Consider the following 13,892-nt stretch of genomic DNA (forward strand, 5'->3'; position numbering starts at 1 on the left):
ACAGATGTGGGCAGCTCACCACAGCACAGGAGAGATCCAAGTGCTGGGGCAAGACTACAGAATTCATGTTTGGAAATCTTTTCTAAGAGAAAACTAATAAAATTTTAAAAGAAAGGAAGAAAATGTCTTCCTTTCCAGTGGCAGCTGAACTACACAGCTGCAAACACTTAAACTTTCACTGCAGAACAAAACAGTAAAGTTGGATTATCTGCCCTAATTCAAGTGGCTTGAAGTCTTGCATCTGATTCTAAATTACCCACACACTTTTCCTTTTACACTCAAGAGAGGAATATCCCAGAGGATCACTAAAATGAGGGTCAAAGATCAACTGCATAAACTCTCCTCTAAAGGTAAATGTGACTATTTAATGACTGCCAAGGAAGCCCTGGATCAGTTGGGCATGTAAAATTTAGACATCCCAGGACAAAGAACCCTACACAAAGTGGAAGACCACAGCCCTGGGTACAGTTAAGCAGAGCATGCAGAGCTGTTGCAGAGTGACTCTTCATCGAGGTCAAGCCTTTATCCCTAGGCTGGCTGTCTTTGACCCCAATCAGCACTATTGTAGAGATAGGTTTAATGAAATTATGGAGCCCTCCTCCATAGTGCAACTGTTTCACCAAAACTCACTGGTTTAGTGCCAACCTCCACTCAGGTTCCATTTTTTTAACTGCAATTTTCACTTAGTCAAGCAACTCACTTCCCATTTATTTACATGCAAGAGACAGAGCAAAAGCAAAAGATTTCATTTGATTCATAATCACATACCCAGAGACTCGGGCTTGGATTGTGATATGGGCAGAAGCTAATTCCTGACAAATTTCATTACCAATAAGGCCATGCTCAAGAAGTAGGAGCTGTTTATCAAGGCTAGGAATGAAAACCTGGTGGGTGTTCAGGAATGCAAGCATACCTAAACATAAAGTATTGTTATTTGTAAACAAAAGACTGAAGTAATAGATTAAATTAGTAAGAAATGGAATATTTTTGGGAGCTTGTCCCCAAAGTGCATGTGCTTTCCTTTCTTTGAAATTATTAATAAAAAATAGGGGAAAAAAAGAAATAAAATGGACAAATCTTTCTGTGGCATGACCTTATTTCCCACTCCAGATTGTAAACTTATACCAGCTTGTATTGGAAAAATTGAATCTGACCAGACATCCGTGCTGTTTATTTTATCAGAGGTGCTTGTGTCCACACAGAATGTTGTAGCTTCATCTCTGAAGAGCCAGAAAGGAAATCTCTCTTGAGTTCTCTCTCCAGAGAATTCTGTTACTGACAGCAGAAGACATGGCATTGCTTATAGCCCAGAGAATTGACTTCTTATCACAAAAACAAACCTGCAGCAACTTCAGATTTCTGAAATTTTAAGGATGGCAAAGTGTCCACTCAAGCGCAAAATGATTAAAGAGTGGGAAGAAATAGGTAAAAATAAAAACAAACAGAAATATGCTGGACATGACTAAAAGATATAGCTCACTGCACTTTTTTTTTCTTTTTTACCACCAACCATAGAAAGCTTTATTCCAAGCCTGATCACACTTTCAGTTACAAAACACATGGCAAAAAATAACAGTTAACACGCAAGATCTGCCATATTTCTACTTGCCTCTTTTCTTATACTGGACTTTCCACATTGAGGGATGGAGACTAAACCTCTCTCATTTTTCACATAATGAATATACCTAAGGGTAGCAAATAAAGGTTTTTATTATTTTGAATTTCATTTCACAAATGTTTTTACTTTCCCCAAGCCGCCGTTTGTTAGTGCAACAAACTGCACAGTGCTAGTTGCTGAGGTATACATGGTTAAACTAATTTCATCTTCAACCCAAACTGCAGTGTTTTCTCTCACCTTTTTTTTTTAAGTAATGAAAGCCATATAGTCACTATTTCACATTTCTAAAAATAATTCCACTCTAGAGTAAAGAATGGTTTTGTAATAACGACAGGCTGTAAAAAGCAACAGCCTTATCTTTTATCACCCATAGAACTCCTGCTGTTCTTTTTTTTCTTTTTTTAAAATATATTTTGTGCAAAATTAAGTTCTGTGTAGGTCTGTACCATAATTTGGAAAAAACTGTGTATAAAATGTACTTAATTTTTAAAAACAATCCCAACATCAAACAACAGAGAAAGGAGAAACAGATCAGAGGCAGCTCAATTTTCACATGAGAAACTAAATATAGTATGTTCTTAAAGCTCCAGTAATACATTCTTCCAAAAACCAGAATGCACTTTGGTCATTATTAAACATTAGTACAGAGGCAAATAAAATACAAAATGCTTGTTTGTGTTGCTTTATATATAAAAATATTTTTATACCACATAAGTTTAAGACTCAATACTTCCAATCTTTCAAGATGCTGAAGATTAGCAAACATAGGGCAATACCCAGACACTTGTCAACAACTACTTGTCATTTTTCTGGTATGAAGCCAGTATTTTAGAAACACAAAATCTTAGAATACTTGTGCCTGGTGGTATTAATCCTCCCAAAATAATTTGTAGAATGAAAGCTTCTTACAAGTTACTGAATTCCACAGGGATGGACACCTTATTTTTGCCACACTGAAGAACCACGAGTCAATATGACTGGTCCTTGTGGGAGGCAGGGGGAGAGGTGTTGGAAACCCCAGCAGAAAGCACATGGCAATCACACCTGCTGGGGAGGAATGGCAGTTATTTCAAGACACAAACCTGCCAAATTCCAGGCTCTGCAGCTCCGTTGCTCACCAGAGCAACTTGTTCTTTGTGTTTAATTGTTCTTAAACTTCAATGTGGTATGAATGGCATATACTATAGTGTACAAGAGAGCATCTATCTATCTATCTTTTGCTCAGTCATTCAAAGCATTCCTTTCACCAGTAAATAATTTTCTTGTTTAAATATTCAACTTCAACATATAATACATACTGCTCCATAGTTCACCATAATATATCCCAATTAATATACATTTATATGTATAAAGTTTCTCATTAAAAGTAACAATAAAAAGTGCACATGCACAGTTGGAGCTGTGTAGAACAGCCCAGTATTTCAAATAAATACAATATTTAATTTTTATCAAAATATCATACAGCATGGTAACCATTTACAATTATTGCTCCAATAAGTGTGTTATCAAAGAACACTTGTTGACTTCTTATATAATACCTTTTTAATATCCCAGGATATTTAAACTGCAGCCTATATGAGTTTAGATCCTGGAATTACTCAAACTATTAGAAATTTCCACTTGTTTCTAATAGTAATATAAAACATTTTTGCTACCTGCCATACTGTATTGTCAGTACTTTTTTTTTTTGAGTATGTCTCACTTTTCTATTGCAACCAAGCATCCATTGACATTGTCCTCAGAAATGACTGTTGCAAATGAAATATTCTAAGCAATTTTACCACACTATCAAAAATCAAATGACTTCCATATAGTGTTACTGGTAACTAAAAATGTTCAGCATTGGCTTAGCTTTAACAACAGATAGAGCAATTTAGTGTAATCCATTTTCAGGATTTCAAACTCTCAGACACACAGTTTTTGACCCTTCCTATATCTGACCCTTTCAAAAACTAAGCAAGTAATTGGAAAATAAAACATGTCAACTAAAACGAACACAAACCAGTGAGAAGATGAAATAAATACAAAGATTGCACAAGACAGATGTAAACACTTCCGTTTTCCAAATGACTTCCTTGAAGAGGTTGTAGCTTCTGAAATACAGATTCAGTGGCTGCTGTGAGGCAGTTTTGTCCATCAATGACCTTTCCTGTAACACTGTGTTATTTCATCTTCTTTCTATACTGTCAAGATTTGATCTTCCAGAGCTGGAAAAATTAGAGCAGTACATCAGCTTATTTCTCAAATTATTTCTGTTTACAGGAACTGCAATACTGCATTTTTTCTTACTGTATTTGCTACATATTCTAATGACACACAAAATATATTTTACATCCATTTACTTCTAACAAGAAAAAGATAGTAGATGTAAGCAAACTTAATGGCCAATAAAAGGCTTTGTGACAACTACAAGCTTGTGCCTCATAACCTGAATATTGAAATAGTTTCCAGAGTTTGCAGTTCAGGCTGGGCCAGAGAGAAGGATCTAAGAGGACAGGCCTTGAGAAATGGCAAACCAACACTGTAGGACTGGTCACAGCAATACCATTCCTACTGCAATACTTCACTGCAGTGCAAGACAAGGAAAGCCTGCTCTTTCTGCCTCCCCTAAAGAGCTACAGAGCCAACAGCAAGGAATTAAATAGAGAAATAAAATCTGGGATATGAAGAAAAGTTAACGAAGTCCTTGTATTTATGTGCACAAATATCTCTGTATTTGCTTCTAAGAATTCTTGTAATTAAGTGTCATAAATGAAACTACAAAGCCACAAAATGAAAAAAAAAAAGTTTAAAGCGCTGCTATGACAAATACCCCATTATTCTTCTGATATAGATTTAATTTTATAATTTAGCAACAGTTTCCAAACAATAAATCTTTTAGTTAGCCTGGTTAAGAATTAACTATGCTTCAATGTGCTCTATCTATAACAACATGGTGAAAAAAGGATGCTTCTCAAGTATTTACCTTTAGATTAAATCCAAGCAAGTCACTGATGACACCAGAAACAGCTGACAGGATGACAACTTGGGTGATGTTATAAAGCAGTGGATTCATTGTAAGCCCATATAACCTAAAGGGACTGTCCAGTTCCTAATAAGGAAAATAACATCATTAAAAAGCAAAAATGACAAAAAGGGAGTTTTGTTCACATATGTATCGAGCTATATTAGATACTTTAGGAAGTCTTCAAGTCCCAGTGGAGTGAAACATTCTCCTATTATTCTGCATATCAAACACAATGTGCAGGAAAACACCCATCACAGTAACTGACTGTTGACTGCTGTTGTCTAAATAACTCTTCAAAAAATTGGAGGCTACCCATGTACAGTTATCTACCAATCTGTTCATGAAGTCAAGAAAATAAAGAGCTAGGTGCCACCATCTCTGAATTCCTTACAGTTTTCCAGATATCAACTTCAGTGTTAAAAGAACTGACAGGCAGCAGAACCATAAAAAATAAGAAAAGAAAGATTTTTTATAATGGCAGAAGACTATCTCAACTATGAAAATTAACAAAAATGTCTTTCCTACTGCAATTTCATTCCTTTTCCACTAATTTTGAAACTAACAACTGATCAATATAGCCAGAAAAGGATGATAAAGGGAAAAAAATCCTAATAATTATTAGACTGCCAATATATTACTACTTTTTATTGGAAGGAACAGAAAATTAGCCCAAATTAATCTGCAAGAAAACTTGAACACTGATTTTCCATTATTGGTGTGTGAAACCTTTGTGGCCCAGAACTATGCAAAATAAAGAAAGGAGAAAGGAGTTTTAAAATATAAAAGTGGATTATATAAAGTCTACCAACTATCAATGCTTTGGTCATTTATATTTTCTACCTTTAAATTCATCTTCATCCCTCTCCTGCATTATATCCTGGGCCTTGAAAAATACCTTGTAAATCCTTTCTTAAAAATGAAGAATTTGAAAGATTTGACTCTTCCTTCAAAAAGGTGAAATAAGAATGAACAACCTTTTCATTTAGATGTAATGTCATATAAAACTCTGCTGCAAGTACAAAAGACACAAAAGACATGATTCTGAGAAGGACAGCAGAGAAATTCTGTAAGGAAAAAGTATTTAGATTTTGGATTCATCTTACAAATTTTGTGAGTAAGAAAACAGTAAGGATATTCAACAGAATCTAGCCTTCACAGAAGTTAAAAAGACCAAAATCAAATTTAAAAAGCCCTGAGCCCATTTAGCTACAGGGCATGAAGTATATAATTGCTCTGATCATTAACTATCAAGAATTTATTTAAGGCTCATAGTAGGTGGCTTGGAAATCTCACTTTTCAGTATGTTCTCACAGTAACTGAATGATGGCTTGGGTCTGGGATTTGTACCACAAAAGCTAAGTTCTCCATTGGAAAAGGTTGTGAGTTAATACACTTTTGGCAAAAAGAAAACATGAACACTTTTTTTTGAAACACAAAAGAGCACGAAGAAAATGGAAGCAATTTTAGACTGAGAGTTGGTCAGCATCCAACCTACCCCATGTTCTCACAGCACACAAACACTTCAGCTGATGAGATGACATCCTTAACCTGCTGGGCTTTGTCTACTCTTGTCCAGCCACCACTTGAATCCAGATGACCCTTGTGCATCCACAGCATCCTTTGACCGATGCACTGAGGATACTTCCTTTCACTGCCTCCACAACCAGGTCCTAAAAGCCTTGCAGTCACTTATTCTTACACCAGGAGATAGTCACTGATTTAGTCAGGCTCTCCTCGTTGCTGCAGCACAACTCTCAAGCAGTTGCTTTGTCAGCTCTGAGTGCTTGCTGGTTCTGTCAGTCCTCTCATGGAAAGTGCTGTGTATCTTTTCAGAGAGGAGGGGACTGACATACACCTTGCTCAAGTGCTGGTGGGAGGAACTGCCCATCTAACTAGAACAAATACTCTGATCTCAGCTACTAGCTAGCTAAATTAAATAGTTTAAACTTCACTTTAAGGGCTGCTCCCTGGCACGTGGGAATCAACAGGCTAAGGGACCCAAATTCAGAGTGTGGTAGAGTGAGGCCACAAGGTCTTAAATCACCACTGTATTGACACTCAAAACAGATCATAAAATTGCATCATACATTTCTCAAGCATTCATCATCCTGACCACCCTGAAGCACCTTCTCTCACACTGCTAATATACAGCTAAAGAATAAAACTTCCTGGATGTAATGATAATTTGCAATCCACAATGATGGAACAATCAGCGTCCCTGTGACAGAGGTACTGGATAAATTTTAACCAAAGCACACCCTCCTGCCTGCAGAAGTCACACAAGTGATTCCTTAACCAAGCTATGGGAATACCATTTTAATTCTTACCTTCAATAACTTAGTAGCAAGCTTTAACACATTGTTCACTAGTGTCAGTTCCTCCTTCTTATTAGGCTTTTTCTCCATTTTCAAGTACAAGTTTATCTGATTTAAAACAAAAACACAAGTGTCACCACCTACTCAGTATTTAAATGAATTAATTTGGAACTATTTAATATTTCAACAATGTGATTACTCAACAGCCATATGACAAAACTGCAATTTCTGCAAGTAAACTTTTTGTTTCCTTTTTAATATTCAAGAACAAGTACTGGCTCAGCACCATAGGAAAATACAATGCTTTATGATATAAAAAATTAAATTTGACATTATTATAGCACCAACTTTAAAGTTTAGTCTGATGTATAAATTAGGCTTGAAAAACCACCAACATAGGTAGGGTTCACATAATTTCTTTTTCTCATTCAGAGGTTGCCTGAGGTTTGACAATTCAACCCCAGAAGGTTTTTGTACTAGTGGGCAGACTTTACAAGACTTAACATCCTCAAAAGTTATTGAACAGAATGAAATGCTAAACCATAACTCTGCTAAAGTGTAATTTCTTTTCAAAGATTCTAGTGTAATTTAGTACTTCATGAGCACCTTGAGTGCAGAAAATCAATCTTTCCAGTACCTTGAAATATTTGAAAAATTATTAAACTCTTTGTTGCTGTAGGAGAACAGTATATTGAACATTTCAATACTTCTGTGATGTAGACTTTTTAGGTCATTATTTCTGAGAAAGTTAAGAGTTCAAATTAGCTCTCTTTTGGCCCTTTAGCAATTTTGAAACATCAGCTTTCACTCTCAAACAATCTATCTTTGATATCCTAGATCAGACAAAGGCTACTTTTTTTTCAACAAGCAAATTAAAGGAAAAAATGCCTTCAAAAGCCACTAACTTTTTATTTTAGGATGACAACCTCCAAAATAAAAAATTAACAATTTAGCAACATGCTGAAGTAGTCCTTCAAATGACACTTTCCTGACTACAGAAAGGAAGTGATGTTATATGGTGCTATTATATATTTAACCACCTGGTTGTATGGTGGTTATTAACATAAGGGCCACAGACATCTAAAACAAGTAACTGATTATCAGATCTTCCTAAAATGACCACTCTAAGTTTCTTACACAGGTTAAAAATCAAAATCTATGCTTAATATATTCCAAGACATATCAAGCTCCTGAACTACTACTATTCATTTTAAACTAAAATTATGCTTTCAGAGTCAAAGAGATTCCAATCTCTAAAGATAAAGTTATTGATTTCAACAATGCAAGAGTTATAAGAAGGATTAAACAAAAATTAAAAGCTCTAATTAGCAACTCTGAAAACCCTATGAAGATTAAAATCTCTTTTAAGAGCTATTACGATTTCCTTAATTTCAATAACAAACTTGACATCAGGAGAAGGAGTGTGTATGCACAGCCATCTACCACACCTATTTTGAGATTCAAAACTAGCAAAATGACAACTATGGCCAGGCACACCTTTTATTTTGCTCACATATTTACAAGGTTAATTAAAAACACTTTCAGAAGGACCTGAAAAATTACAACCAAACAAGATAAAATCAAAAAAATCCCTTTTAGTTTCCTATCATGACTCTTAATCATGAAATGCACAGGTTGAATATAAAGCACAAAGAAGTGCCTAGAACTTTGCTGGCAAAAGCAGAATTTTCAATTGCAACTTATCTGTAGAGTATTTAAATTGCATCTGGAAGTTGAGATTCATTTGCCTATTTTTGTTATTGTTGTTGTACTTTCCTGTTTGTTTTCAGCTTTGTTCTCTTCTCCGTAAGCCTAATAACTGTAGTGTGTCATTTTCCAGAACACTGGATCAGATGTGCTTTTTTAGATAAAGTGAGTGTTAGTCAATTTTTTGGGCTTGACCTTTCTTGTAAAGACAAGATGTTAGACTTCCATGAGTCTGTCTCAAGAACACTGTAAATATGTGGTAGTACCCAGCTCTAGCAAATGAAACCAGTCTAAAATGAGTCCTACACCCAGGGTGAAGTGTATCCTTTTATTTTTCTGAAAAACAATTGTGAATTCGATTTTGGTTTTCCTTTCATAAAGCTCTCTGGCATTTTTGAGGAGAAAGAATTGTATGTTGCATTCAATGCAAAGCTAAGTGTCTGATGACATAACACTTCTTTAAGTTCTGAGGATATACAGAAAGTGTTTCTTTCAATATCCATGCTAGATTAAAATGTTCAAACATTGATTCCCAGAACAGCACAGTATAGAAACCTATGAAATCAAAACAAATGCTTGACAATCTCTCTCCCCTTACTCTGCATCATTTTCCAGTGTTTATTTTCCCAAATACTTCCCTCCATTTTCATTCCAGAAACAGCAGACTAACTTCACTGGGACATTCAGTTATTTGCACTCTGAGGATTAAAAGAACAATGGAAGACTCTCCAGGCTCAGGAACTCAAGAGAGGTTTCAAACTGGTGCAAAATATCTCATTCAGGACAAGGCAGAGGGGCAGCCAGGCTTTTCAGTGTCCATCATTATCTTTAGTAAAGGCAAGAATGAGTCATTTATATCATCTGTCACAGGCCTCACATCCTGACTTTGGGACACACAGTATGGAAGATTTTACTTTCCTACTTTAACACATTTTCTATAGGAAACCTGTGAAGGCTTCTGGACCTGCCTACTTACCTTGCCCTGAAAGGGTTGTTTTGTACCAGTGTGAAACCTCAGAAGAAAGAGATTACTTTCTAACCTCACACTAACTGAAAATGCTTAGCTTGGAAAACTAACAGCAATGCCAGGCAGAGCAGAGAGGGAAGTTTGAAGTACAAACACCAACCAGAATATTCCTGAGAAGAAAGGCACATAGACCCAAAGCCAAGCTTGAAAAATGACTGAAAAGAAAGATTTTCAAGAAGTCTAGAAAAGGTTATATGTAATCCATGCAAACGAGCAGTCCTAAGCTATTGGACTGGAAACAGCAACTCACTTCCTAGATGGTTAAGTTTATTTTCAAATCTTTTACTCACCCATCAAACACAGACTCCAGGGGTTTTTTTAATATTTAGAAGCTATTTTTAGTGTTTTATTAGATGTTAAATTGTATCAAAGGAGATGGTACCTCTAAGCCCATTCACTTAAACAGAAGTTGGAATAAAGTCAAACATTTATCTCAGAAACTCAACTTTGGGTTGCAAAGTTGCTTCACTTCCCTGTAATTAACTCCTCAATCCAGACTATTCTAATAAATCTACAAGGCCTGAGATTTACCAGGTGAATGAGTTTAGATATAAAAATACAGGTCTATAGAAATTCTCACCTGTTCAGTCAGTAATATTGAGGTATTGCTGTACTTTTTACTTGTTTCAGATCCAAGAGTAACAAATCTTAAGAGGAAAAGAGTTAGAGAAATGCACCAAATTATGAGTTCCCAGTTGTAGTGGCAATCAAGGAAAATCTCATGCATATGAAGTAGCTGAAAACAAAAAGAGAAAAGAAATCAAAATTTAATTTGAAATAATAGTTACATTATGATACAAGAAAATAGTTACATATCACCACAACTTCAAGAAACGTATCCCAGTAATAAATATATGAAAGTTTTTAGGCCTATAATATTTGACTCAATTTTAAATCAACACTGTATCAGAAATATGAGGTCTGAAAAAAGATAAATTAAAAAAAATACACTCTAAGACAATTTTAAACTCCTGTTCAAACTTTCAAAGGCACTACATAGGATAAAAAATACATGCTCGCATGTACTAAATTTTATGTAAATTGCATTCTTAATAAAATGCTTATAGTTAGCTAGCAGGCAAACACAATAGAGCTATTTAGAAATTGGAAAGAAAACACAACCAGAAAAGCACCTATATTTTGAAACAGAAGCTCAAAGACAAATATTAAGCATAAGAAATCTTCTTTAAACATAGATCTTACTGAAAGATTTTCCACTAGAGGGCAGGCAAATACAGCCAACAAGACTTTCTCAGCAAAAGCATCGACAAAGGTCAGTATCAACTGTCTTTGCAGAAATGTGTTTTGATGCAAAATGAAGGAAAAAAAGTGTTCCAAAAACCACAATGCAAAATGAAGGAGGATACAGATTTAAAATACAACAATGACATCATAGAATATCCTAAGTTGGCAGGGATACAAAAGGATCACTGATCGAGCACAGGACGCCCCCAAGAATCACATTGTCCCAGGTGTAGAATCCACCACTTCCCCTCATTAGACTCCACATCATCAGTGATTTGCCAGCCCTCTAATTTGTTGCAACAAAATTTTCTTTTGATATTACAGAAGAATATTCTAAAGTAGATGAAATGACAATACAAAATGGAGCTCTATTCCAAAAAGCTCTAACAGCTCTTACTGGTTTTTCACTGGGTCTTCTAACTTATTAGAAATCACCATGCAAAAGGCACTCAAAACTGTTTTAAAAAAATATTTAAGTAATGGGTTTTTTTCTCTACAAGTAATGTTTCCTCACCTGTGCACAACAGATAAACACAACTGAGATAGTCAGTAGGAAGGCAGATGAAACTATTACATCCACTGAGCGCTGAGGACCCCGACGCTGAAAACACAGGAAATGCACATGTGAGTGAAACCCCACCCAACCAGCACTGGTATTCAGCATAACTAGTCAGAATCACACTGCTCTTCACTGGCTATTTCTCAGTTAAGTCAGGCCCCTCCACAGGGGCCCCTTGCTTTATAAATTCCTTGTGTTAATGACATCAACTGATGAGATTCTTACAATAACACATTGTCAGTATTAGACTACAAGTGGTCACTTTTTACCCAACATATCCACACAACTTTTCAGTTGGCATTACTAAGACAAGACTCCAACTCAGGCTGTAATCCAAGGTGAAAATCACACATTAACCTTCTCAAAAGCTGCCTTCCTGCAGGCATTGCTGGCCCAGAGTCACAAAAGTGAAGCACAAACGGGACATACACAACCAATAGTAAGTGTACAGGAGGAAATATTCAGACTGTAACACCAACCTTCCAGCAGCAGCATAGGATATATTTTATGTTAGAATATAAATATACATTAAGATGTTTAGAATTTAATAAATGTATTAAAATCTATTAAAGCAAAAACATACATTATTTTACCTTTAGATAGGACCTGAGAGAAAGCCACATTTTTATATTCTGCACTTTCTTCAAGCGGAAGTGAGGTACCTCTGATTTTCTTGCCCTTCTGGCAGATGTTAGATGACCAAAAAGTTTGGCAAAAAGTAGCCTCTGCAGAGACAAAAAATAATTAACTGTTAAATGATTTTCAGAGGTACAAAAAAAAAAAAAGACTTCACTAAATAGGTCAATGTAATGTACAATGTACCAGTATAAATTAAAATATGCTAATATAAACCAGAAGTGCAGCATATCATTAAAGAGATAAATACACCAAAACATTTTTAAAGTCTCCACATTCTAATGATTAAAAAAATGTAGCCATACTTTGAGTTCCTTTCTTCAAATTTTAGATAACAGATCTGACATGCTCTTAAAATTTGGGGAAAATGAAACCAAACCTGCCAATTATTTGCATTAGCGACCACTTATACCACAGAAGTTCCTTTCAACAGAAATAATTTTAAGAAGCAGGTTAATTCTATTCTGCCGTATTACATCCCATATTTTGACTACAATTTGATAACAGAAAGTATAAAATGTTTCTTTTGCAGACCAGTAAGTATTTATATGCTGCAGACTGTAAGGTTGCTCTCTGAGGTTTCAATTGCAATAACAAGTAACAGTGTAATACTTCAGAGAATAGCTCTCTCCATCTCCAGCTACAGAACTGATCCAACAACAAAGCAGGCAGGGCCTTGGCCAGGCATGGTCAGAACTGTTTTGCATGTCTCATCCCATCTCAAGGCCAGGCTGGATGGGGCTCTGAGCAATCTGGTCTAATGGAAGGTGTCCCTGCCCATGGCAGGGCAGATGGAACTGGATTATCTTTAAGGTCCCTTCCAACCCAAACCATTTCTATGAATTAAATCAAAGGTTTTGAATTAAACATACTGGAAATTTATAGAACTCTTTTCCTGAAATTACTTCTCCTTGTGGAAACCTGAAACAAACTAACTGAGACATGACGAAGCATTGGGTTAATACATTGAGCCAGTTTTCCCCTAGAAATTCTCACCAGGGGAAAAAAAAACCCACTACCACCAAAAAAGACCTTTTAGCTTCAGAGACTTCAGTCCACTGGAACTGAGTCATCTCCTAAACTGCAAGCTCAGTGAAGTGTTTGTCATCACTGATCTATGACTCATAGCATACTGAAGAAAACAAAATATCCACAAAGTCAAAAAATGCAAACATTAAATCTTGGTTTGCTGTTCATACCTGTTTATATGTTCTCTCTGCCACACAGAGCAGAAAAAAGAATATCCACACTAGAGACACCCGGACCACAAAACTTATAATAACCATTGAGAGAACCAGAACATCTCCATCCGATCCAAATGCAGTCATGCAAAGCTCAGTGGCAGAATGTGCAGCTAGTTGTTCTAAATCTTTAGCTTGGGAAAGTCGAAAGACAAAGGGCATTAAACCCAAGATTAAAGATATGACATTTCCAAAAATCTGATAGCCAATTCCTGGTATATAGCTGTTCACCTAAAAACAAAAGAAAACAAGGTATATATTTAATTTTGGAATGATTCTGTCATTAATTCAATCGACAAAATATTAATGTTTTTATCACAAAGAACACTTTTTCATCTGGTAAACTGTATGAAAACTTCCAACAATCATCTTCCCATTTTGCTATTAAAAAAAACAAGAAGTCCTCAAAGAGCACTTAATGCACAGGAACCAAATAAGACAAATCATTTAGAACCCAGCACTAAAACACTGCAGTTAAATTCCAGTGCATATTCCTGCATTAAAAATTCACTGAATGCTGAATTAGTCATGTCAGTC

At 35.6% G+C, this 13,892-nt stretch overlaps 1 protein-coding gene across 2 annotated transcripts in view; it reads right to left on the minus strand.

Annotated features, from left to right (window-relative positions):
• Window positions 1–1,691: 1,691 nt before the first annotated feature.
• Window positions 1,692–13,892, minus strand: part of PHTF2 (putative homeodomain transcription factor 2) — a 62,203-nt gene continuing 50,002 nt past the window's right edge. For both annotated transcript variants that reach the window (XM_033058686.1, XM_033058687.2), the window contains exons 12-18: window positions 13,314–13,586; window positions 12,072–12,203; window positions 11,434–11,520; window positions 10,255–10,410; window positions 6,953–7,048; window positions 4,584–4,709; window positions 1,692–3,825 (exon numbers count right to left, since the gene is read on the minus strand). In XM_033058686.1, coding sequence (XP_032914577.1) covers window positions 3,805–3,825; window positions 4,584–4,709; window positions 6,953–7,048; window positions 10,255–10,410; window positions 11,434–11,520; window positions 12,072–12,203; window positions 13,314–13,586 — 891 coding nt within the window. In that variant the 3' untranslated portion in view covers window positions 1,692–3,804. The remainder of the gene's footprint in view (window positions 3,826–4,583; window positions 4,710–6,952; window positions 7,049–10,254; window positions 10,411–11,433; window positions 11,521–12,071; window positions 12,204–13,313; window positions 13,587–13,892) is intronic.

The sequence above is a fragment of the Catharus ustulatus genome, chromosome 4, assembly GCF_009819885.2.
Source record: "Catharus ustulatus isolate bCatUst1 chromosome 4, bCatUst1.pri.v2, whole genome shotgun sequence".
In the NCBI taxonomy this organism is placed as follows: domain Eukaryota; kingdom Metazoa; phylum Chordata; class Aves; order Passeriformes; family Turdidae; genus Catharus; species Catharus ustulatus.